This window comes from Brassica napus, chromosome C4 (genome assembly GCF_020379485.1).
Source record: "Brassica napus cultivar Da-Ae chromosome C4, Da-Ae, whole genome shotgun sequence".
Taxonomy (NCBI): domain Eukaryota; kingdom Viridiplantae; phylum Streptophyta; class Magnoliopsida; order Brassicales; family Brassicaceae; genus Brassica; species Brassica napus.
The window spans coordinates 32,246,934-32,273,291 of record NC_063447.1 but is presented as its reverse complement, the minus strand read 5'-3'; the positions used below and the strand labels follow the sequence as shown (position 1 = coordinate 32,273,291).

At 35.3% G+C, this 26,358-nt stretch overlaps 3 protein-coding genes and 2 pseudogenes across 3 annotated transcripts; 3 read left to right on the top strand and 2 right to left on the bottom strand.

Moving 5' to 3' along the window:
- The first annotated feature begins 488 nt into the window (after positions 1-488).
- Positions 489-5,662, top strand: LOC111212749 (annotated as a pseudogene).
- A 5,494-nt stretch (positions 5,663-11,156) lies between these two features.
- Positions 11,157-14,572, top strand: LOC111212747 (annotated as a pseudogene).
- LOC111212748 (non-specific lipid transfer protein GPI-anchored 22-like) lies at positions 13,853-14,741 on the bottom strand. The gene is made up of 3 exons (XM_022714330.2): positions 14,318-14,741; positions 14,152-14,235; positions 13,853-14,052 (listed from the first exon to the last, which is right to left on the bottom strand). Exons 1-3 carry the CDS (start codon positions 14,658-14,660, stop codon positions 13,961-13,963), a joined length of 519 nt encoding a protein of 172 aa, XP_022570051.1. The 5' UTR covers positions 14,661-14,741; the 3' UTR covers positions 13,853-13,960.
- A 411-nt stretch (positions 14,742-15,152) lies between these two features.
- Positions 15,153-19,532, bottom strand: LOC106415824 (carbon catabolite repressor protein 4 homolog 2). Its single transcript, XM_013856624.3, has 11 exons — positions 19,028-19,532; positions 17,445-18,189; positions 17,003-17,089; positions 16,841-16,924; positions 16,675-16,761; positions 16,501-16,587; positions 16,363-16,416; positions 16,168-16,259; positions 15,959-16,073; positions 15,716-15,863; positions 15,153-15,634 (listed from the first exon to the last, which is right to left on the bottom strand). The coding sequence occupies exons 1-11, from the start codon at positions 19,183-19,185 to the stop codon at positions 15,489-15,491; spliced, it is 1,803 nt and encodes a 600-aa protein (XP_013712078.1). The 5' UTR covers positions 19,186-19,532; the 3' UTR covers positions 15,153-15,488.
- Positions 19,533-23,770: 4,238 nt separating this feature from the next.
- Positions 23,771-26,302, top strand: LOC106432584 (pentatricopeptide repeat-containing protein At3g58590-like). Its single transcript, XM_013873432.3, has one exon. The coding sequence runs from the start codon at positions 23,985-23,987 to the stop codon at positions 26,202-26,204; it is 2,220 nt and encodes a 739-aa protein (XP_013728886.2). The 5' UTR covers positions 23,771-23,984; the 3' UTR covers positions 26,205-26,302.
- The last annotated feature ends 56 nt before the right edge of the window (positions 26,303-26,358 follow it).

Sequence of the window (26,358 nt, the reverse complement as noted above, 5' to 3'; positions counted from 1 at the left end):
ATCATCTTCCACCTCCTTAGAATAAAAATCTAGATATTCTCATAGAATTATCTAGATAATTATAATAAAAAATCTTAGATATTATGGTAGAATTCTCTAGATTTAGGATTAAAATATGTAAGATATTTTGTATTTTGGAGACTATAAATACCTCCACTCCCCTTTCATTTTGTATCATCAAGAAGTATCCAAGTTTGTAAGAATCATCTAAGTAATAAGAATCATCTTCTAAGTTATAAAAGCTTTCTTCTTCACAAAACTTCTTTCTCTTCAAACACTTAAACATTTTCTCCATCTTTATAAAGTTTTTCATTCCAACAGATACTCCCATTGAGACCAGTGGGGAAGTCGTGCCTCCTCCCGTTCACGCATTTGCAGACATAGATCTCGGGGAGGCGTTGAATCTCAACATCAGGAGGTGCAAGTACGTGACGCCAACGCCAATACAGCGTCACGCCATCCCTATACTGCTTGCCGGAAGGGATTTGATGGCTTGTGCTCAGACAGGGTCTGGTAAAACGGCTGCGTTTTGCTTTCCGATCATTAGTGGAATCATGAGAGATCAGCGTGGGGAGAGACCTCTTGGTTCGCGGACTGTTTATCCTCTTGCACTCATCCTCTCACCATCAAGGGAGCTAGCAAGCCAGGTAACATTGATAATCTACTCGTTCCCGGCTTCCCGCATAGTGAAACAATCTTTGGGTCTCATTGGTGACCATCCTAAGAACACAAAAACAAATAAAAGAAGAACAAATAAGAATAAAATTACAGGAATGATTAGGAAAAACAATAAATTTGTTTTATTTACTCTACAATAAAATGAATGAAAAGAGAAAACTATATAAATCTTATATATTAAAACAGAAGTCACAACCTTGATTCATGTGTAATTTTAAAAAAACTAGACCTAATGGACCTATTTATAGAAAGTCATGTTATATTTAATCTCTAATCTTATTATTTAAATTTTGGGCATACCAGAAATTTTTATTGGGCTATCAATAATTGAATTTAAACAATAGATGATCTATTGTATTTATAGATAGTATAAATCAAATAGATATAATTTAATGTTGTAATACTATACCTCCATATGTTAATTATTTAAATATTTGTTGATGTTAAATTTTAAAATTATAAAGATTTTTTTTTAAATAACAAAAATCATATTATCTAACAATGATTAATCTTTACTACCTTTAAACCAATGAAAACAAATTTTCAACTATATAGTTTATTTTAAACATTAAACAAAAACTAAATGTTTAATTATTTACTCGATAATATAAATCTATGAAGAAAAAAGTTTAATTTTTTAAAAACTTTCTAAATTTGTGAAATGTCACAATATCTTTGAATATGATAATAAAACAACATTTTACTAATCTTTATATATAGTTACGATTTTAATAATGAAATAATAATCCGAAAATATATATATAGAAGAAGATACATATACATGTGAAAGTTTGAAACAATCTATTCAACGGAAAAAATATACCGTAAACTTATTTTGTTTTAAAAATTGATAGACACATATATTATAATATATACCAATTTAGAATTGAAAACAAAATGTTTATATAAAAATAAATGAAAACAAAAATCTGCGCTGTTGCGCGGATCGAGATCTAGTGATAAATTATTTTAGAAATGTTAGGGAATGTAATGCAACTTTATTCTTTTGGTAACCAGTTAAACCCTTTGTGTATTTACAATAGACACACATTTCTCATTATGTGGTTTTCTTTGGTAGATACGTGATAAAGCCAAAAAATTCTCCTACCAAACTGGTGTGAAGGTTGTTGTTGCTTATGGAGGAACACCTATTGACCAGCAGGTAATTATCCTACACAGATAGTTTTTTTGTTTCTTGGTTTTCTTGCTTTGTCTGGTTTATGTGAGTAGCAGCTTATGGCTTACTGATTTTGGGTTTGCTCTAGCTCTTTTCTTACAAACTTCGGAGTTATTCCTGGTTCCAGGTGTTAGTCACATCAATTTTTCAAGCTTCATTGATTTGTTTGATCTCATCTTCTCTTGGTTGTACAGCTCATGGAACTGGAGAAGGGAGTTGATATCCTTGTGGCAACACCTGGCCGGTTAAATGAATTGCTAGAGAGAGCTACAGTCACAATGCAGATGATTAAGTTTTTAGCTCTTGATGAAGCGGACAGGATGATGGACATGGGGTTTGAACCACAAATTAGAAAGATTGTTGAACAGATGGACATGCCTCCACGTGGGGTCAGACAGACAATGTTGTTTAGTGCCACGTTTCCAAGGGAGATCCAGGTTGGTTTTACTTAGACTCCAGGAAACACCCTTTTCTTTCTCAATTAAATTATAGTAAAGAGCTTAATCTTTCAGAGGATAATAGTTTTCTTACCCAAATCATGATGGTTGAAAGGCCTTATCAGTGTTATAGTCTGCACAGAAATGTTTGGTTTTTAACTTTTCAATTTTCTTGTACAGAGACTAGCATCTGATTTCCTGTCAAACTACATATTCTTGGCTGTGGAAATGGTTGGTTCAAGCCCTGATTTAATCACCCTAAAGGTTGAGTATGTCCATGATTCTGACAAGAGAAGCCATCTCATGGCCTTGCTACACGCTCAGAGAGAGAATGGCACCGGGGACGAGGTAGTAACTGTTGTTTACTTATCCAAGGCTTTATTATGGATCATGATTCTTCACACTCTGAATAATGCTCGCTTTTCATCTCTTTGAAAATACACAGAAGTCATTGACATTGGTCTTTGTGGAGACAAAGACAGGAGCTGACACTTTGGAAAATTGGTTGTGCATGAATGAGTTTCCAGCAACCTCCATTCACGGAGATAAAACACAACAGGTTCGTTTGATTGATAGAAGTCTTCAATGTTAATGTGAACATCAAACCTTGCTATTATTGACTAAATCTGGCAAGCTTCTTTTATGCTATGCTTATTTAAAGGAAAGAGAAGTGGCACTGGAGTCATTCAAAAGTGGGAGGACACCCATTATGGTTGCAACAGACGTGGCGGCACGTGGTCTTGACATTCCACACGTGGCTCAGGTAGTGAACTTTGATCTACCGAATGATATCCATGACTTTGTCCACCGTAGTTTACGGACAGGACGTGAAGGCAAATCTGGTGTAGCGACCACATTCTTCAATGAGAACAATGCATCACTGGCTAGGGAGCTCGCTTGAGGTTATGCAGGAAGCCGAGCAAAAGGTGCCTGAGTGGCTCACAAGATACGCTTAACGTGCTACTTCCTTTGGTGGTGGTAAGAAACGGTCAGAAGGGAAGGGCTCTTCTTCTTGGTTTCCATTGTTGTTGACAATCTTTCTTGGTGAAATACAATCTCTCACTATATCCTTTGAGAGTTCTCATGCTTACAGAGACAAAACTGCAGTAATAGTGTCTTAACATTTGGATTCAACTGTTATTGTTAGTCATTTTCTGAATCTTCTTCCACAATCTCTTCTCCTCCAGATCCTTCTTCCTCATCGTCTTCCTTATCAACCAATACTTCCTCTTTTGAGACCATGCCTAACCCTCTAGCCCTATGAAGAAACCCTGTTCTCATCACATGATAGAACTTATCTCTAAGACGAGTAGGAGGATGCGGTTCCACTAGCTTCCACCCTTCTTTCAGGATCACAGTAGTTGTCTTACACTTCAACGGGAGGTAGAAAACTCCAGGGTATCTTGTGAACAGACGAGTGAACTTATGTGGAATGTGGAGCTCACCTCTCATGTGCTTCTCAAGTAGTTTTGTTGGAACTCGTTTTTGACAAAATTGTTTTACACTATATTTCGGTAAGTTTCTGGGCGAAGACGTTCGTCGGAATAACCGAATGTTTGACACTATGAAGTAGTGTAACCACATGTCAAAATCGTAGTGGTTTAAATGAGAAATGAAGATTTAGAGTGGGTTACTTGAAAAGCTTATAAAGCTTCAAAATTTGGCTAAATGTAATAATTAGCAAATAGCCACTTTAGAGATTATGGATTTGGACTATTGTCTTAATTTGTTAATTGGACATTATATCCATTAATTTGTTAATTTGTTAAATTGATTTTACACAAAAAAGCAAATCCATATTGAAATATATTAGTGTTTTTCAGATTGATCAAACATAATATCTTCATTTTAATCACACAATAAAATCTAGGTGATAATGGTGTTTGACTCATCTTTATTGTGATTAATATATGTATTAAAAGTCTCCATAATGCACTTGTACGTTTTGGTTTTGTGAAAACGACTAACTTGTGCTTCTCAATCTCTTTTCTATATAAGGTTAATAAACCATTTAGAAAAACGGACTCATACGATCAACAACAACAAAACCAAGATCCTCCACTTGAATATTTTTCTTAGTTTTTGAGTCTGAGAGTACAATACAAAATTAGGTTCGATAGATTCTGTTTTTCGGTGATGGTAAACAGAAACAATGCTGCAGTTGTATCCTGGGAATCTGAGCGCCATGAAACTATCACACTACAGAGCGTTTAAAGATTTAAGGAAAGAGATTAACTATCTCGACTCTGCAATTCTTCTTTATTTTTATATTTCGGTATTGTAATTTTAATTTATGTTCTTATTATTCTTTACAAATATCAGTTGTCCTATGGTAGTAAAATAAGGTTCTTACACTCTTAAATCTTTAAATATTGTTTATGCTTTTGCACTAACAATACTGATATTTGTTAAAAGTTCTTGTTTTTTAAGAATAGGTTAATCGACAGTCTCGAAACAAAATCTGGATAACCAGCTTTTGATATTGTGTAAAGCTTTTGTTCTTGAGCTAACATTTTTTTTTTGCAGGATCGGTTGAATTATTTAAAATAATTCTCCTGCACTTACGTGTTTAGGTTGTTGTGCTTTATTATTGATTATATTAAATTGCAAAATTTAATGATTTTTTTTAAAAAAAATATGTCAGTTTTTTTATCATTTTCAATATGGTTTTTTGAAAAGAAAAAGAAAAAAAAATGATGTTGGTTTTATATCAAACCGTTACAAATTGCAAAGGGAAAGGGTTTATTGCTTTTGGTCAAAAATATGTTTTAACTTTTGGTATTTAATTAGTAAAAACAATACGTTGATGGATTTGTTATTGTGCAGTTATTGTTTAAACATTATTAGTCATATGTTTGGTATTGAGTAGTATATTAATCTGGGTTTGGTTTCTAGGAACAAACCCATATTTCAATATAGCTAAACCAAAGTGATTAATAAAGGTATCTGAGCGCCATGAAACCGTCACACTACGGGGCGTTTAAAAATTTAAGGAAATAGATTAACTATCTCGGCTCTGCAATTCTTCTTTATTTTTATATTTCGGTATTATAATTTTAATTTATGTTCTTATTATTCTTTACAAATATCAGTTGTCATACGGTAGTAAAATAAGGTTCTTACAAGTTTCTCTTGGTCTTCTTGTGCACAGTCAAGTTCAAGGCTCGCGTAAAGCTCCCACAGCTCGTTTCTCCATGAGATCGCTTTCCGGGTCAATGTTACTTGCGCCATCGTAAACCGAGTATTTTAGAAAAAATAATCAAAATTTGTTGTAAAAGTAATGGAAAAGTCTATCTTTATTCATAACATAGAGGTTCCTTATATAGGAGATTACACCGTCATAGATAAATGGAAAGATTACAAATCATAATCTCTTGGTTATGAGCCATCCATAATCTGGTTCATAACACTCCCCCTTGGATGTCATAACTATTTAGAGCTTGTAATGTGCTTTAATGTTGCCTCATTAAAACCTTAACAGGAAAACCCAATTGGGACAAAACCATGGTGAAGGAAAAAGAGTACAATACACATTATCCCCCCCTGATTTGGACATTACTGAAGGTCCCTTGGACCTCTCCAATTTTCTGCAATCCGTGGGTGATGAAGATCTTGGGCAGAATATGCTTCGTCCTCGAACATGATAGTTGGTTCTTCTTTACCATCGGCCATGTCACAATCTGATCGAACATATTGAGTCATCGACCTCAAATACACACACGAAATCTTGGATGATATTGTTATAATATGTGTGTACCACCATGTGTAAAACATAACCTGTCTGAAAACAAATCAACAAAACCAAATAACCCCTCTTTGGGCTGGTTAGTATAAAATAAACCAAAATCAAAGGCTTCTTCATCGTCTTTGGCTTCTTCATCGTCCTTCTTATGGACCAATCATATCAGTGTCTAAAACAATACTTCTGCATCGTCAATCTCAGGACTAAATGGACTTCTTTATCGTCCACCTTTGGACTGAATGGATCAGTGTCCAAAACAAGTGATCTCACGCCCATGTACTAGAAAATGGGTGAGACTGGTCCATATTAAATCTCTTGAGTACCCTTTTCTGTATATACTATTTGATGCACAAGGATTTCATTGTTAATGTACTCAAGCTGTAATCCCAAACAAAACTTTGTTTTCCAAGATCTTTCATCTCAAACTCTTTTTTGAGATATTCAATTGTTTGGGAAATTGTATCCAGAGGTTACTAGGATATTCAGATCATATACTTTGATGATTATCAATATTGTTCTCGAGAATTTGCTGTACTTTCAGCTCAATACCCTCTAGTACTTTCATTATCCAGTGGACCATATAAATATGCAGTCACTACATCAATTTGCTGCGAGTCTAATTTTCTCTCTTATATAGCCAGACTTATGAGAAATCTAAAAGTAGTTGCATCCACCACATGGGAGTATGTCTCCTCATAATCTATTACTGGTCTTTGTGAGAATCCTTGTGCAACATCAGCTTTATATCTCCCGATTTCTATTCCTCACAAGACCCATTTATATCTATTGGTTTTAACATTATATGACGTCTTAATCATATGGCCAAATACGTCTTTCTTCTTTAAACTATTTAACCTCACGTTTCCATTCAATCCAATATGTTCTACGAGTGCGCACTCTTATATTGACGTGGGTTCATGATCCTCGCTTATATTCATAAATTCAAGTGCTACCTTGTATGCAAATAAATCATCTTATGTCGACATTCCTTATTGGTTCCATTATGTTCCAGACATGATATAATCGATTGAGATTCATTATTATCAGGACCTTTAATACTTTGCAGCTTGGCGTCCCAAGATACATTGTTTGGTACCTGTACCTTAGAGCCGGCCGGCCTTATCTCCATGTCTGGGATGGTTTCCTTAGTAACCTCGGATTTGGATTTTGATTATCATTCTCTGCATCTTTCTTTTGTTTCCGAGGATTCTTATCTTTTGAAACCTATTTGGTCTACCACGTTTCATATGTTGTCTAGACTCTGTAGCAACTTGACTTATCTCTTCTTGGACATCAAATTCGTTGGTGCTTTACAAGCTGGTTTATATATGACTTAGTCATTCTTTTTTGGGTCAGCAAATGTGTCTGGCATTTGATTAGCTAGTTTTGTAAATGTATAATCTTTGGACGTCTATTTCAAATTCTTTAGTCTGAGGATCTTGCCAAGACTTTGATGGTTGATTTCATTCTATTTCTTTTACCATTCTTTTACCATTCTTTTACCAGCTTTATTATTATTATTTTTTCTCCTCCTGGTCTTAAAATAATCCGTGTATCTGGCCTCAAATATAATCACCCATAGTTGGCTCAAAGTACTTTATTATTGTGGGGGAATCATATCCAACATATATCCCCATCCTCCTTTTGAGGTCACATCTTAGTTCTCTGCGGTGGAGCAACTAGTACATAGACAACACATCCAAATGTCTTATGATGGGGTATGTCTGGCTCTTGACCCGTTAATAATTGTGATAGGGGATATCTATGCTCACTAAATGGTTTGATGCATATTAACTTAGGTGCATGTAATTTCATGTGGCCCAAGCTGTGAATGGAAGTTTTGACCTCATAAGTTATGGTCTATCAATCAGCTATTTGCGTTTTAAAAGATTTCGGCCAAGCCGTTCTTGGTATGGACATGTATCACAGAATTGTCCACACTTACCCCCATGGGCATACCATAATCATTTAAACGCTTGGGACATGTATTCACCAGTATTATCTAGACATATAGTCTTTATTTATGAAAAAAGGAGCTCGTAGCCGTTTTATCGGTGATGGCCTAATGAGTTTCCCTTGTGTACATGCTACACACATGAGATTCTTTGGGATAACTCTTCTTATCTTTTAATGTGTGCCTTTTGAATATCAATTTTTGCATCATGTTTGAACCAGGATGGCCAATCCGGTCGTGCCATAAAGTGTATATTTTCGCAGGCTTTTAGCCTTTATTATACTGATCTATGCATAGTCTAGGTCAGTAGAGAATGCATGAACTCTTTGTTTCTTTTGCCCATTGTTTCAATATGGAAACCATTCATTCTTATATCTTTAAAACTCAATAGGCTGCTATTGCTCTTAGAGCTGGGTGAATCTAAGGCATCACTGATTTCTAGATGCATACCCTTAGGCAATAATATATTAGCCTAGCCATAGTCTTATTTCAGATTGGCGATATCTGCTTTAGTACTTATATTGGTGTTTTTCAGTGTACTCATATAGAAAAATCATTCATTCATTTAATCTAAGCAGACAATGTAATAGAAATAAATTCAAGGAGATAAAGTTCAGAGAAAACATACAAGCAAAGCAATCACACAAGTTTGATGTCGAAATCAGATTATCAACTTGATTCTTTTAGGCAATCATAAGTCTCATATTCCATAAGATCATCTTGATCATGTTCGAAATTATTTTCATCATCTTTATAGACCAAGTGGGTTTCAGGATTCTTCTCTTTCAGACTCTCTTTGATAGAGGTCACAAAAATGTTTGGGAGTCCTTCATATCTTATCCCAATGGTTCCCCATTCCACATCTATGACACACTGATTTGGTCGAGCTTTGTGGTTTAAAGAATATACCACGGCCACTGTCTTGACCATGGCTCAAATTGGGTTGATACCCAAGGCCTCTGCCATAGTGATTCCCACGGCCAAATGTTTTATAGTGGCCATGGCCACGTCCTTTCCACCCTCCACGGCCATGACCGTGTGGTCTATCATTCTGGACGTGGTTACCTTTTTTTTTCTTCTGCGGTCTTATTGGTATCAGGTAATGGGGTTAATCCAGGAGGTCTCAATTCATTGTTTCTCATCAGTAATCCATTATTTTGCCCAGCTAGCAATAGACTCATCCACAGACTTATAGTCCTGGATTCTGGGATTCCTCCAATCAAATAGAGCCTTTGGTAATAACACCGTTCTTTGGTGATCATATCTCAATTTTTAACTCTGTCCAAAGGTCTAGAGGATTCTCTATAGTCAGATACTGATCTTTGAGACTCTTAATAAGATGATGGCTAATAATTAATATTGTCATGTATCAATTTTTCTCATTGGCATTATTGTCTTCTATGATACATTCACCAAGTCTTTTTGACTTTAGGATAATCTTTGTATCCAATGTCCACCGTAAATAATTATCTCCAGAGAGATTTAGGGCAGCAAAATTCAGGTTGATTTTCGACATCTCAAATCATATACCACTCACTATTTATGTATAATTTTCATGCGACCTTACTCTTAAAAACAATCAATTCGGATTTCAATCTTGTGAGGACAATGAGACTATCAATCTTAAATGCATTTAATCAATCAGTCAATTTCTAGCAAGTCTCAACAATACTATTTCTATGTGCTCATAATATTACGGTTTATCAAGACTAGCAAAAACGGATTCAATTAATCATGCAATTAGGGTTTAACAATCAATGGATTTTAGCAAGACTAGTAAAAAGATTTATTAATCACTCAATCAGTTTCAAGGCTGTTTTTAGCAATACTATAATATAGATTTCAAGCATGAATTTAAATGAATCAGTTTCAAGGCTGATTGGTATTTAGCATAAACCATGTGTAAATAATTTATCTAGTATCCGAATTTATCAAACCTCAAAAACGTATAATCAGATCAATCAAATTAATCAAACTTAGCATACAATCTTAAACCTCAAGACATTAGATTTTATCATGAATCTATCAACCTAGCATACGGATTCTCAATTCTCAAAAACATCCAAATCAGATCAATATAACCTATCATACGGATTATTTAGGGTTTCTATTTAAAACATATCAGATTACAAAACTATCAATCCTAGCAGATGATATTAAACCTCAAGAATCATGCAATCAGATCATTCGGATTTTAAACAAGTAAACCTCAGTCAATCTATCAACCTATCGGATTATATAAGCAAAGCAAGCTAGCAACCTATCGGATTCAATCAATGTTTTAACAGACTGGTCGGTTTAAACAATTTAAAATCAGATGAACAATTAACCAAGCAGGATGAGAAAATAAATCTATCAATTTAACGGTCAAACAATTCTAGCAACATAGCATCAGATTCAATCAGATTTAAAACCTCAATTATGAAAACCGAAAACAGTTTTGATTTCAAAATATTCGATTAGGGTTTTAATATGTGATTTGATAATTATAGCATAATTAATTTTGATACTTAATTATTTAGGGTTTATAGATATATGGTTAGGATTTATCGGATTTTAACTTGTAAACACCGATTTGGGGTTTTAATCATGTAGGAACATGATTTAGGGTTTGGGGTATCGAACTTTTAGAGCTTCGATTTACTCAATTAGGATTTTTGATCTATTACCCTATGGTTTTGATTCATAAAGATTAGGGTTTTAGGGTTTCATTCTTTATCAATCAATCCATGTTCGATTATGGGTTCTTAGATTTTGAATTACCTTTTAACCTTAGATGATTGTTGAATCGGACCACCAAAGGAGTTGAGCCGCGAGCTGGACACGAACGGGACGCGAGCTGGAATGGATCAAGTCGCTTCTATCGGGTCGCAGACGTCATTTGTTGCTTGATCGGGAACGCCTTGATCGTCGGACGCGAGCTGTCTGATGCTGTTGCGAACGAGGAAGAGGTCGCATGCTGGAGCTGCTCTCAGGTCGCGAATGTCTGAGCTAGGATCAGGAACGCCTTGGGCTGAAGCTGATCTAGGACGCGAGCTGGAACAGATGCGGGAACAAGAGACGCGATCGGGGTTTAGGGTTCGTTGGATCACCGGCTAGGGTTAGGGTTTTAGGGTTTTTCGATTTAGGTATTATCTTAGGGATTTAGAGTTTCGTGGTGCTGATAACGTGTTATAAAAGTAATGGAAAAGATTATCTTTATTCATAACATAGAAGTTCCTTATATAGAAGATTACACTGTCATAGATAAATGGAAATATTACAAATTATAATCTCTTGGTTATGAGTCATCCACAATCTGGTTCATAACAAAATCTAATATTTTCGAAATAATTTACAGTTTTGAAATTAATCAAAAACCAAACCAAATTTTTTTGGTTTACTTCAGTGAAATTGTTGCCGAACCGGATTAACCAAAAAATATTCGACCCCAATAAACCGAAGTATCCAAAACCGCAGGGCTACTTCTAAGTATATTAGGCCCACATGCTACAGTTAAGGTAAAGCCCTTTCACGAGCTGGCGTCAGACAGAACCTAAAAGAGTTTCGACTTTTGTCTCCGGTAAAACAAAACAAACAAGTTCCAACGCGTGGAGAGGACCCCACTCTCGACTCTGGAAGCTTATGCTTTTTTTTTTTTTTTTTTTGAACAACTAGCTTATGCTAGTTAGTGCTCCTAGACTCTAGTCCTAAGGCTGATTGATAGAAAAGGACTTGGATTGACAATCATGGAAGCTACGAATGTAACAGAAGAGACATGGAGGATAGAGATAGTGACAACCTTGATGAGGATAGTGAGCACGAAATTGCCTCAGAAGGATCTAATCTCTCTCCTTCTCGTTAGCCCTTGGCTCTCTATCACACCTCTCTTACCCTTCCATCTGGCTGGTAAAAACAAACTTTGACTTACTTCTCAGGTCTTTCCAATTTGACCACAGTTATAAGTGTTGAATTGCTCTCTTTCAGAACATTGACTCGCGCGAGAAGACTAATGCAGGGGATAAGCTCTTAGCTGCTCTGTTATTGGTTAGTTTAAAACTGACGAAGTTTGATTCTTTTGATTCTTGAGATTGTACTGTGAGTGTTTGGGAAAGTGATTCACTGTTCTTGCAGCCAAGATATCGTCAAGTGAAGCATATCAATCTCGAGTTCTCTGAGGGTATTGAAGGCAATCATCTTCAACTTGTGAAAAGCCAGGTAATTACATCTGACTACTTGTATCTTTCTACCTGTTTTGGTTACTCACTGGGTGATGTATGAACATTTCAGTGTCAGAATGCTCTTTTAAGCTTAAAATGCTTGAATCTGAATGGGTGCCAAAAGATATCTGACGGTGGAATCGAAGCTATAACTAGCATATGTCCCAATCTAAAAGCTATCTCTATCTACTGGAATGTGAGGTAACATTTATGTCACACTTCTTGATTTTATTTTTTTACCTTATCAGAGGAGCCTAATTCTAGGATTATTTTCACAGGGTGACTGATGATTGCATTAGACATCTAGTGAACAGTTGCAGAACCATCATTGATTTGAACCTAAGTGGCTGCAAGGTATCTTAATCTTTATTCTTAGGAGTTTTATTTGTGATTAGTAGCTGTAATTATGGCAATGTTTTTTTCACATGTGTGCACTAATTGCTGCAGAGTATAACCAACAAAGGTATGCAGCTAGTAGCTGAAAGTTATCAAGACTTGGAGCCACTGAATATCACTAGGTAAGTAAAATGTTGGTTATTTTATGGTGATGGATAATCCATAACATTGCTAGATGGAAGTTTATTTGTAAGGCTACATTGTTATTTGAATACTTGTGTTGTGGTGTTTGGTCTTGTTGTTTATGACGTTGTCAGGTGTGTTAAGATCACATATGATGGATTACTTCATGTGCTACATAAGTGTTCTACTCTCCAGACCTTAAACCTCTATGCTCTTTCAGGGTATTACAAGAAGCATATTTCATTTTTTTTTTTTTACTCTGGCTGTATTGAAACTCTAGCTGTTGTAAGTTCTGGAACTGATCTTGCAATTTTTGTAGATTCACAGACAAAGCCTACAAGAAAATATCACTTTTGGCTGATCTAAGGTTCTTAGATTTATGTGGTGCTCAGGTAAAAGCTGGTGCAGTACATTAGTTATGGTTTTCTTATCTTCTATAGGATCTGTAACTAAGAGTGCAACTTTGGTTTTCAGAATTTATCTGATGAGGGGCTTACTCATATGGCTAAGTGCATCAAGCTAGAGTCTCTCAACTTGACATGGTAGGCCAAGTCTCCACTTACAAGAAAGATGACGATAATAAAGATGCATCTTCATCATAGCAAATGCATCTAAACATGTGGCAGGTGTGTGCGGATCACAGATTCAGGGGTTATTACAATTGCTAATAGTTGTACCTCTCTAGAATTTCTCAGGTACTAAATCCAATTCTAGAACTATTTGCTTTATATTCTTTATGATTCTTTTTTGCTGACAACCGTTTAATGAAAACAAAAACAAAATTGCAGCTTGTTTGGAATAGTTGGTGTGACTGATAGATGTCTGGAGACTCTCTCGCAGACCTGCTCTGCCACACTCACCACTCTTGATGTCAATGGCTGCATCGGTATTAAGGTGTGTATTATGGAGACTTGACACTTTTTCTTTAACCTAATGTTAACGGCATGATTAATTATGCAGAGACGAAGCCGTGAAGAGTTGCTTCAGATGTTTCCTCGTCTGACATGCTTCAAAGTACACAGCTAATTTGCTTTAACTCCAGAACCTTCAACAATATTAAGCCCCGTTCTAAAGGCAAGTGGCTCCATAACGAGGATTATATTCAGTTATATTACATACGATCACATATTAGATAGATTCATCAGATGCTGTGTTTCAATATGTTTTATTTAACAAACCATGGTACATCCACAACTGATTGATATGAATCTTATAGCGGTTTTGGTTGTATTTATTAACTTTCATAACAAAGGATTACACTAAGTACCATACTGAGAAAGCTCCAGCCATCATTAGTCCAAATTGCTTCTTATCTCTTCCTTTAACGCTTGAACTTGTGGATACAGCTGCAATATTTTTTAGTTTGTTCCAGTTCCAAGAAACAGGATGAATAATGTTTGCACAAGCATAAATAAAATTGTAAAACAAGTAATATTAGTTAGTACCTTTGTGTCCAACATTCTGAGAGGATTCAGTGAATTGCTTAAAAATCTTAGCCGCTACTGAATCTGGAGGCAAATGTAGAAGCTCTTTTGCAACAAAATATAAAATTATGAGAGTAGTCTAATTTTGTGACAGTGTGTAGCTGTTAAATTGTAAGAGATTTATCACCTGGGCATTGTGAAATATTTGCAGGGACATGACAACTGGAAGGGAGGCTCATTGCACGGTTGGCATCAACTTTGAACCCTAAACCAGGATCATCCCTGTCTTTGACAAGAGTGCAGAGACATCTTTTTGTCTGGCCTTTGTCTAATTTTTCTTTGAGTGTGGTGCAACATGTTGAGTCTGGAGCTTTAGCTTTGTTAGTGACAAAAGGAAGACAAGAGTAGAGATCAGACATGGAATCTTGACACCCTTTTATGTCCTGATTCAAATCTGATCTCACTCCAAGAAACATTATTGCTATTGTTATGCATAGAGCCAGCATTTGTTGATTTTGATTGTAAGCCATGATATCTAACCACCAGTTTATGAAACAATGAACTCTCTATGCCTTTTTATAAACTTATCTACAGACTTCTTTCTCGTTCACATATAGTCTTAATTTTGCAAGAAACTTTGTTTAAAATGTTTAAATAATGTACTAGTTGACATGTCTCACGTCTGAATTGAAATTTTGAGTTCTGAATCTTTTGCAATTATTGGAGGGCTACATAAAAATATGAAAGTTGTTCACAGACCGTTTTCACAATCTCTGCAAGTTATCCACAAGGGAAAGAGTGTAGAACACTGACATTAAAGGATTTGTGTGCACAGACAAGAGTATCATGGAAGAAAAAATCTTAAGTTGAAGAATCTAAAATTTACATTGTTACAAAGACGAGCCATGGAAGAAAAAAATCTACATGCAACAGAAAAATGGAAGGATACATAAAATTGTCAAATTGTTCACTAGTCGACCATTGTTTTCAAGAATTCTCTCGTCTTACACAGCATCTATAAGTTAAGATCTAAAACCATATTTTTATTAAAAATGGAAAGGATACATGAGAGCAACAAGGGGTATCTCTAAAACTGATCAAAATGAGAAGAACAAAAGGTATAGACAAAACAACACAGAGGAGGTCATCATTAAAGAATGACCCAACTTCAGAACATGATCTGCCTCTAGTATCAGAACCACTTCCGACCTTTGTGTCCTCTCTATGACATATTTTTGGCAGGGGTTTGTCTAAAGAGTTCTTGTCATAACCTGATTAAAAAAAACCAGAAACAAACAAACAAAAACCTATCTTCTGTAAAGCGAATTTGGGATGGATAGAAGGTAGTGAAAGAGCGGTTAGCGTCTGGTTCTAGGCATGCATCGAAACTCAGCCAAGAGTGCAATGTGATTAGAAGACCATTCAGGTGAAGGAAGAGCTGTATCTTTTCTCAATCCATCTTCGTCCAGTAACTCCAATAAAGATTCCACCATTAAAGTATCCGCTGAAAACCAAAAAAAAAAACAAAGTTATTTTCTGGTGTAGTCGGAACAAGGAGAGGTAGTTAAAAAAAATATGGTGAAACCTGTATAAAATATATAGTCATGAGTGCCAATGAACTCCCTTGTACAATTAGTAAACAAAGGCTCGTTTGTATTAAGATCCATTCTCCTTCTGTGCTGCTCCAATCCAAGTCCCATCACCGGTCTCACAAACGATGAGTAAGCGCTCACCTGAAAAAGCAAAACTCTCTCATCAAAGTTCGGCAAACAAAAAAGGGCAAAACCGAAGAAGAAGAAGAAGAAGAAGAAGAAGAAGATAATGTTACCAAAGGTAGCTGATGAGTCAGTTTAGTATGAGGACGCAGGATATTAAGGGGATCAACCATTAAGTCTGGATGTAGTGGATCAACTTTCCCCATTACAAGAAGTGTATGAGGAGCACTGCAATCAAAAAAATTCAGAGCTTTAGCTTTTTCTAACACCAAAGAGAGTATTGAAATTTGATAATATCAAATCAGAAGAATTAAACAAAAACCTTCCGGGAAGAGTATTGAAGTCTCCACATACAAGCATAGGGATATCAGCACTAGCAGCTATTTTTTCTAGCCCCTTTAATAAAGTATGAACCTACAAAACTCAAAAGAATAAAAAAAAACATAACAATGAGGTGAATACTAATTCTCTCGAGGTCAATGAAACTTAAGATAGAGATAGAGAGAGATGCACATACCTGCCAGAGCTTCACGTCCTTTAGTTCTTGTTGAACATTAACATGTGTGTTTGCCTACACTCCAACAAGTTACAGCAACAAAATGAGAACATCTTCTCAACAAACAATTGAATGAGAAGAAAAAGAGGGAAACTCTACCACACAGATAAGTTGGCGTTTCCCTGAAGGATCAGTAGGTTGATTACCAAACTTCGATTCAAGAACAACTATCAACGCAATGTTATCCTACAGCATAACAATCAGTCATCACAAGAATCAGTCATGTACAAAACTAACTCTCTGACAATCAGCTATAAGCATGCCAAAAACTACCTTCACAAGTCGGTTTAAAGCAGTTCTCTTCTGCGTATGAGGGATTATAGCCTCAGTCAAAGACTGAGCAGCCTTATTGAACTCAACCTAGATTAACAGTCCCATGAATTAGCATTGAAAATATAAAATAGATAAGAGCAGGTATGCATATAGAACAGATACAAACATCATATTTTTTGACATGTGAAAATCTATCCCGTCTGAAAAATGTTGCACATCCGTCAATTGCACTTGTACTTCCGCTTAGAACCTAGCAACGTGTAAGATAAGGTTAAGAGACTTTCCAACATAAGAAGAAGGGAGTGTGTAGAATCATTACTGAGCCAACCTCATTAGTCTTCCTCTTGTAGAGAGCTTGATACCCATGTTTATCCAACTCCGGTGCAAAAATTTCGTGGAAATGATCACTTTGTACCTGCCCCATAAAGGAATAAGAATGAACATTTTTTTCATTTATAACCACACTTAAACTAGTGTCCATACAATAAAAACCAGTTGTTCTAAAAATCGGTCTAGGCGCCTGCCTAAGCATCCACTTAATACAAATCTAACCTAAACGAAACGATTTTTTCTTTACCGGTCTAGGTGCTAAAAAATCGGTTTAGGCACCTGCATAATCAATAATCTCATATAAAATGCCTAAATACCGCCTGACAATTTCTTGAACATTGATAAAGTCGGTTTAGGCACCTGCATAATCAATAATCCCCTATAATAAAACACATAACTACCGCCTAGCGATTTCTTGAACATTATTGATAAAAACATACCTCTTGCAGGCAAACTACATCAGCACGATAACCAACAATCTCCCTCAACAGATTCTGTCTTCGGTACGGCCAAGAAAGAGCCCAAGGAGGGCAGTAACTGTAAAGGTCGCTACTTGCAGAAGTATCAGACAAAATATTATAAGAAAGCACAGTGAACGATCCCGCACTCTGAGTCCGACCATCTTGATCTAAGTGACCCATCACATCAGCTCCATTCACAGGGATAAGCCTACGAGGACTCGGAGAAGGCGCAGGGATCACACGTGATGTCAAAATTGTACTAGGATGTCCCACAAACTGTTTAGTCTCTGCATTAGCCACAACACACTCGAATTTCAACACGTAGCCAATGTCATCAGCGGTCGGTGTGTACGTTTTGCAACCCCCGACCTCGATTAGCGTCTCTCCTCCGTTCTTCTGCGTGATGCTAGAAGGATAGAACGGCGTGGGGCCGTTATTGGCGAGGGTGAGATTCGACATTGAGCCGGATAAGGTACTGGCGAGAACACCGGAGCCCGTGCTGTTAAACCGAGTTAGCTCATCTTCCTCGTTTCCGTTCTCTGCAGCTGCTCGCTCGTGCAAAGTCTTGTGGTGCTGCCAGGCGTCTGTGAAGCATTTGGGAGAGCAGTGGTAGCTTTTTGCGACGAGGGCTCTACGCTTTGAGCAGAATACACATTGTAAGGTGGCTTGTTCCGTTGGATGCACACTGCAAATGGTTACTTTCTTATCGCTCTGTACTCGATACCTACAAGGAAAAGGAAGAAAGAATGAAACTTCAAGACAAGACCAGAAGTACAACCATAGTCGATGTTGCTTTTTCCACAATTGCAATTCTCTTAGCGACCTAAATCCGAAAGAGTGAAACTTTAATATAAGAACAGAAGTAAAACCATAGCCTGTCTCTTTCTTACAACCCCAAACCAATTAGCAATTCTCTTAACGACCCAAATCATAAATCTCTGAACTTGAGTCCAAAGTTTCATTCTTACTCTGAACTTGAGACCAAAGTTTCGAACTTTGAGTAAGAATGGAACTTTAAGACAAGAACAGAAGTAAAATCATAGTTCCTGTCTCTTTCTTACAATCCCCAAACCAATTAGCAATTCTCTCAACGACCCAAATCATAAATCTCTGAACTTGAGTCCAAAGTTTCATTCTTACTCTGAACTTGAGACCAAAGTTTCAAACTTTGAGTAAGAATGAAACTTTAAGACAAGAACAGAAGTAAAATCACAGTTCCTGTCTCTTTCTTACAATCCCCAAACCAATTAGCAATTCTCTTAACGCCCCAAATCATAAATCTCTGAACTTTAGACCAACGTCTCAAAAGTAAGAATGAAACTTTAGGACTTTAAGACAAGAACAAATGTAAAACCATTGTTGCTGTCTCTTTCTTACAATCCCCAAACCAATTAGCAAATTCTATCAACGACCCAAATCATAAATCTCTGAACTTTAGACCAAAGTCTCAAACTTTTTGAGTAAATCTCTCGACTTTAGATCAGAGTTTCAAACTTTAAGTAAACCCCACAAGCAATCAGACAAAACCCACAAGCCAGGACCGAGAAAGTTTCAAACTTTACCATCTGTATCTCAAGAAGTAGCCATCGAGAGGAGCTGACTCAGGGACATCATCAGTGGCGGCGGTCTTATCAGGGCGGCGAACAAGGACGTAAGGAGTTAACTCACAGCCCACAATAGGAATCTCGGAAGGGAGGTGCACGCGGATCACGCTTAGCATTGCTTTTGTCGAACACAATCGAAGCAGAGAATCGAAAGAAGAGGTTGACGAAGAAAGGGAGATGAAATAGAGTCGAGGGTAGGCTGATCCACCATTTACTTTCACACCTAAAAACCCGTCACGACCAAACTCTCCGAAACCCTAGATACAGTTTTTATTTGTCTCCTCTCGGAACTTTAGTAACCCAACTTGGATCTTTGACAAAGGGAAAAAAAAAACTGGAATCGAGCAAATCTTTAATTTGTAGAATTGAGATGTGGATGGGTCTTTGAGAAAAGTTCGAGGATCGATTCTTGCGCTGATAAATGATGCAAAGGATTTCGTTTTTACTTTTCTGTTCACAGTGGGATCAATCTTGAAGTATAAAAAAGTACATATTAGCTTTTAGGACTTCAGACCAAACAACAACAAAAAATCATTTTGTTGATTTACAAAAAATTAGAAATTTCAAAACAATTCGGTTTCTTATTTTTTGTTTCTAAGAAACTCAATTTCAAGAAAAAATAAATAATCCACAGCTAAATCATTAATAAGCTAAGTAAATCAAATATTTAATTATTTGTGTAGTGCTAAAACGACATCTTATACTAAAGATGTAGGGGGTGTTATTCAATCATGTATTTTAATAAATTTTAAATCTAAACACAATACATTGTTATTCGAATGATGATTACAAATTCTATTTTAAAATCTAGTGTTAATCAATGAATTATTTAAATCCAGTTTTTAAAATCTATTGTTATTCAACTTTTAAAGATTTTAAAATTATTTGTATTTTTGATTGATTTCAAATAAATTTTTATAGAGTCTCATGAATAAATGATTGAACTCAAAATCCAATGCATACTGCAGAGATTCTAGAATCCATCAATTTAAACTATCTTAATATTTTAAAATTTACTATATTACAAAACATTAATAATTGATTTTAAATCACAATTGATAACACCCCTGTATTATTTTAGATAATCTCCAACTTATCTTTATACTTCTTCTCAAACATAAAAACTAATATATATAGATAAGTTTTGTTCTAATTCTTATCTTTACAATGTATCGATGTTACTTTTGAAGAAAACTATAGATGAATGATGTTTAGAAATGGATTGGAAATTATCTCAAAGATCAAAGCGTCAAAATCTGCTCACGGCGGACGAGTTAGATTCTTCCAGCGCCATCACCTCTTCTAATTCATCATTGGGGTGGTGATTCCTCATCGCCATCAAGGAGTCTATCGGGTTGATAATCTGTATCTTGCGATCGAAATGATTGGGTTGAGGCGTCATTGGTGGCTTCTAATCTCGTGGAATAACAGTGGTCATTTCAATGTGTGTCACGCTATTGGTCCTGTTGAGCTACTCGGCCAGTTTGCAATCATTTTGCGTCGTCGCGTCTACTGTAGGAATGGAGCCGCTAATATATTTTGTTTTTACTACGTTTTTTTAATAATTTTACTTCCCGGCTTAAATATATGTAATTCATCCTATATGTAATTCATCCGCTATTTTACCACAAGTTTTTGTTATTGAATTTTTCAATTTTCATTAAAAACATTTTCAAAAAAAAAAAAACTAACGACCGAAACATATATAACTAGGTTTTTACTTTTTGTTACCAAGTAAGTCTTTCGTAAAAAGGTTATCTTATGATTTGGTTTCGTCAATTTTGCAAGCATTAAAAATTCATATCAGTGCATGGATCTTAACCAACTTTTTTTTTTTTTTTTTAACCTGAGGGTATCCAGGGCCTATAGAAGGGCCCAGACTAATCCCCAAAGGGCAGCCCACGGATAGACCATCTTTCCAGGTATGCAAATGAGCCCTAAAGCATGGACCCATATCCGTGTAGGGTGTCCAGAGACATCATGAGGTAGTTCCCTCCGGCAGGGTTCGAACTCGTAACCTGGGTGCAGGAAGGAGCTCATCCTTACTATTGGACCATGATATTCCGGACTCGTGCACTGCTTTTAGTTTTAAGAGAAAACCAAACTATTAGGCAGTTCAAATTATATATCAAACTATTGATTAAGATTAGAAAAAAATGCGACCATCAAAATGTTTTTTACTTTAAATTAGGTGTTTTGTCCGCACATGCGGGCATAATCATCGTACGAATACTTCTTATTTTATGTCTTATTAATCCAAAAATCGGCATAATAAAACTCTAATTGGTGAACATATCGAAGGAAAAAAATTATAGTGAATTTCCTCAAAATTTATACCAGTTATGTTAAAATTTTAGTCAAATTATTGAAAGATATATCCCTCTTTTTTCTTCTAAATTTCCCATGGAGCAATGAATTTATAAGAAACAATTTCCCTATGCAATTTTGATAAGGAACAAATTGAACAAAAATTCCTATTTTTTTTTATTTTTTCATTTCCTCAAATAAAATTTTATTTTTTATTTTGTTTATTTTTTTCATTCTTCTAGTGGTCACCAATTGAAGCTATAGTGTTTCACGGATTAAACTGGTTTAAAGTGAAAACAAGAAAATTTGTTTTGAACTAAGTTACAAGTTAAGTTATTATTTATGATTTTAAATAGTTAAATCAAACATCAAATTATTTATATATGTCAAAAAAATGTTCATCAAACTATGTACTTATTATTGTGTTAAAAGTTTTAAAACACTCATATATTAGAAATAGTTTAGAAATTATCTTTATATAAATATTTTTGTTTGACTAATATTTAATTATAAATTGTTTTATATCTTAATTTTTTAACTTTATAATAAAAATATTGTTTTCAGATAGCAACACAATATATATAAGAATTCTCTTAATTTTTAAATATATCTTCACAATTTTATTATATTAGTTTATAATTAATTATTTAATATAACATATAAATTTAATATTATTAAAATAAAATTCGTGTTTTATTATATACAAAATTCATTACGGGTTTTGTGAAAATTAATAAATACTCAGTTAAAAACTAATAATAAATGAGTGACCTATATAAAAGTTTAAAACCTAATAAAATATGACAAACAAGAAAATAAGAATTTTAATATAACATATAGATTTAAATATTATTAAATAAAAATTCGCTTTTAATTATATATAAAATTCATTACGAGTTTTGTGAAAATTAATAAATACTCAGTTAAAAACTAATAATAAATCAGTGACCTAGCTATATAAAAGTTTAAAACCTAATAAAATATGACAATAAGAATTTTAATATAATATAGAGATTTAAATATTATTAAATCAAAATTCGTTTTTAATTATATATAAAATTCATTACGGGTTTTGTGGAAATTGATAAATACTCAGATAAAAAATTAATAATAAATCAGTGACCTATATAAAAGTTTAAAACCTAATAAAATATGACAAATAAGAAAATAAGAATTTTAATATAACTTATAGATTTAAATATTATTAAATCAAAATTCATTTTTAATTATATATAAAATTGATTACGGATATTGTTTTAAATTAATAAATTAGTGATTCAGCTGAAAATTATTAATAAATCAATGACTAAGCTAAAACCTAATAAAAATGACAAATAAGCTAAATTGACTAAAATCATGGAAAACATGACACATAAGCAAAATCAAAATAATTATATATTTAATTACATATTTTATAGTTATATTATTTAAATTAATAAATTATGGACTCAACTAAAAACTACTAATAAATTAATGATTCAGCTTAAACTTAATTAAAACATGACAAATAAGCAAAATTAACTAAAATCATGGAAATCATGACAAATAAGCTAAATCACTTCGTAAATAATAGTATAGATTTTAACAATGTAAAATGGGACAATCAAATACCTTTAGAAAGCAAGACATCCATTTTGAATACCATTAAGTATGGTGTCTTCCAATTGTTTTTTTTAATGTTCTTGAAGATGTTATTTTGTGTCCTAATGGTGTACATTTCTGGCTAGAACGAACGATGCTAAAAATATCTTGTCATACATAAACATATAATGTGACATAAAACTTATTATGATTCCACTGAGTATTTGGCAAATTGCGCTTTTGCTGAAATATTTATGAGTAGCATTGAGATGAGAATCTAGGTATGTCTCACTTTCTTGTTTTTCATATAATATTTATCATTTGATAATAAAATATCATATAAATTTTCTCCTCTTCAATTTTTACTTTTTCCATAATATTAATAGATTAAAATTTACAACTAACTTAAAATGAATATGTCCATATTATTTAACCTAACACACAATCTCATATCATATAATGCTTTTAGAGAAATATTTTAGGATAACGAAAAAAATTTATACCATAATATAGTACATAAGGAAAAAATGAGTCAGTAATATTCATTAGGTTAAGCCCTTTCTCAAAAAAAAAAAACATTCATTAGGTTGAAATTACTTTAAAACATATATACCTTTACGGTTGAATCGGTTGATTGGTTAAGAATTAGAGTCTAATTTTTTGGAAGTGAAAATTTAGAATTTGAGTATTATGATTTATGGTCAAGAATTTAAGAATTAGTATATAAATTTAAAATAATAATACTTTAAAATAAACAGTCAGTGTATTATTAATTAAGTGCAGCTTGTTTTTACATGAAAACTATTTTAGTTATTTTCTTTTTGACATCAAACTCTCTAATCGAACCAGAGGGTTGACTAGGTCTAACTTGAAAAAAACAAATTGCGGCAAGTCTTCTTGCTCACGGTTCGTCGTCTCCGGTCATCGTGACTCATCGTGGCAACTTCAAATCCGACTCTTCGCGACTGAGCTATTGTATTTATACGCATCGCACCTGAAAAGTTCTCTCTTTACACTCACCTCCTGGATGAGCCTCACCCATGGAGATCTCGCCAACCCCAACAACCGTCTACTTAGCTTACGCAACGCCTGCCGTAAAGCTCCTTCCTTTACGAGAACCAAAGCTCTCCACGCCCTTTCCATCACGTTATGGTACACCCTTTATCAGCCCGTTTATATCTGCAACAACGTCATCTCCCTTTACGTGGAGCTCGGTGAGATATCTCGTGCAGCCAAGATGTTCGATAGAATGCCTGAGAGAAACACAGCTTCCTTCAACACGGTCATTAGCGGGTTTAGCAAATCCGGGCACGCTGAGAAAGCTTGGCGTGTGTTTTCGGATATGAGGGAGTTTGGGTTTTCGCCGAGTCAGTTAACAGTTTGTGGCTTATTGTCTTCTCCATCGTTGGATGTTCGTGTTGGAACTCAGTTGCACGGTTTGAGTTTGAAGTATGGGTTGTTTACGGCGGATGCATATGTTGGTACTAAGCTGTTGTGTTTGTATGGGAGGTTTGAGTTACTGGGAGTGGCGGGACGGGTGTTTGAAGATATGCCGTTGAAGAGCTTGGTGACGTGGAACCATATGATGTCTTTGTTGGGGCGTGGTGGTTTCTTGAAAGAATGTATGTTTCTCTTCCGTGAGCTTGTTGGGACAGGGGAATGTTTGTCAGAAAGCTCTTTCTTGGGTGTGTTGTCAAGTGTATCTTGTGAAAATGACTTGGAAACTAGCAAACAATTGCATTGCTCAGCTATTAAAAGAGGGTTAGATTGTGATACTCACGTCGTTAACTCTCTTATCAGTGCATATGGAAGATGTGGCAACACAAATATGGTAGAGAGAGTGTTTGAGAAGGCAGTTTCATGGGATATAGTGTCATGGAACGCTATAATTGGCGCAACAGCCAAAGGTGAGAGCCCTCTAAAAGCACTCAGACTCTTTGTAAGTATGCAAGAGCATGAGTTTTCCCCGAACCAAGGTACTTACGTCAGTATTCTTAGCGCCGCTTCTCGTACGCAGACGTTGAGTTTCGGACACCAGATTCATGGCACCTTGATCAAGAATGGCTGCGAGACTGACACGTACTTGGGGAACGCATTGATAGACTTTTATGGTAAATGTGGTAGTCTGGAAGATTCACGCCTATGCTTCGACTCTATACCTCATAAGAACATTGTTTGTTGGAATACACTGCTTTGGGGTTACGCCAATAAAGACGATCCAGTTACTCTCTCATTGTTTCTCCAAATGGTTCAAACGGGTTTCAGACCAACTGAATATACACTCGCGACAGCTCTCAAACATTGTTGTGTCATAGAGTTACAACAGCTGCACTCTGTTATTGTGAGAATGGGATATGAAGACAACGACTATGTGTTAAGCTCTCTTATGAGATCCTACGCTAACAATCAGCTGATGAACGATGCTCTTCTTCTGCTGGATTGGTCTAGCGAGCCTTCTTCCGTCGTCCCACTGAACATTGTCGCTGGAATATATAGCAGAACAGGGCAGTACAACGAATCCGTAGAGCTGATCTCGACGCTAGAGCAACCCGACACTGTATCTTGGAACATTGCTATTGCGGCTTTCTCTCGTTCTGATAATAGGCACGGAGAGGTTGTTGAACTTTTCAAACACATACTCCAAGCAAACATCCGCCCTGATAACTTCACATACGTTAGCATCTTAAGCATTTCCTCTAAGTCCTGCGACTTGGCGCTTGGAAGCTCTATCCACGGCCTAATCACAAAAACAGATTTCAACCGCGCCGACACATTCGTCTGCAACGTATTGATTGATATGTATGGGAAATGCGGAAGCGTTACGTGTGCAGTCAGAGTGTTTGAAGAAACAAGAGAGAAGAACGTCATTACATGGACGGCATTAATCTCGTCTCTTGGCATTCATGGATACGGACATGAGGCACTTGAAAAGTTTAAGGAAATGGTGTCTCTGGGGTTTAAGCCGGACCGTGTCTCTTTCATCTCTATGCTATCTGCTTGCAGACATAGTGGTATGGCAAAAGAAGGAATGGAGTTGTTTTGGAAGATGAGGGATTATGGAGTTGAACCAGATATGGATCTTTATTGTTGCGCCGTTGATCTTTTGGCTAGAAACGGGTACGTGAGGGAAGCTGAGCAGCTGATTTCTAGAATGCCTTTCCCTGCAGATGCTCCTGTTTGCCGTACTTTTCTTGATGGTCGGAATAGGTGTAGGCAGCAACTCGTCCTAACCGAGATGGTTTTTTAAAATTCAATTGATACGATCTAAATTAGTGTAAATTTGTTAAACTAAACAATAATATTAGTATTGTATTTTTTAAAAAAAAAATTGTTTATTTTTTTTTATTTTATATATCTAATTTTGATAATATATCAAACTAATTTTATATTTAAACCCAAAA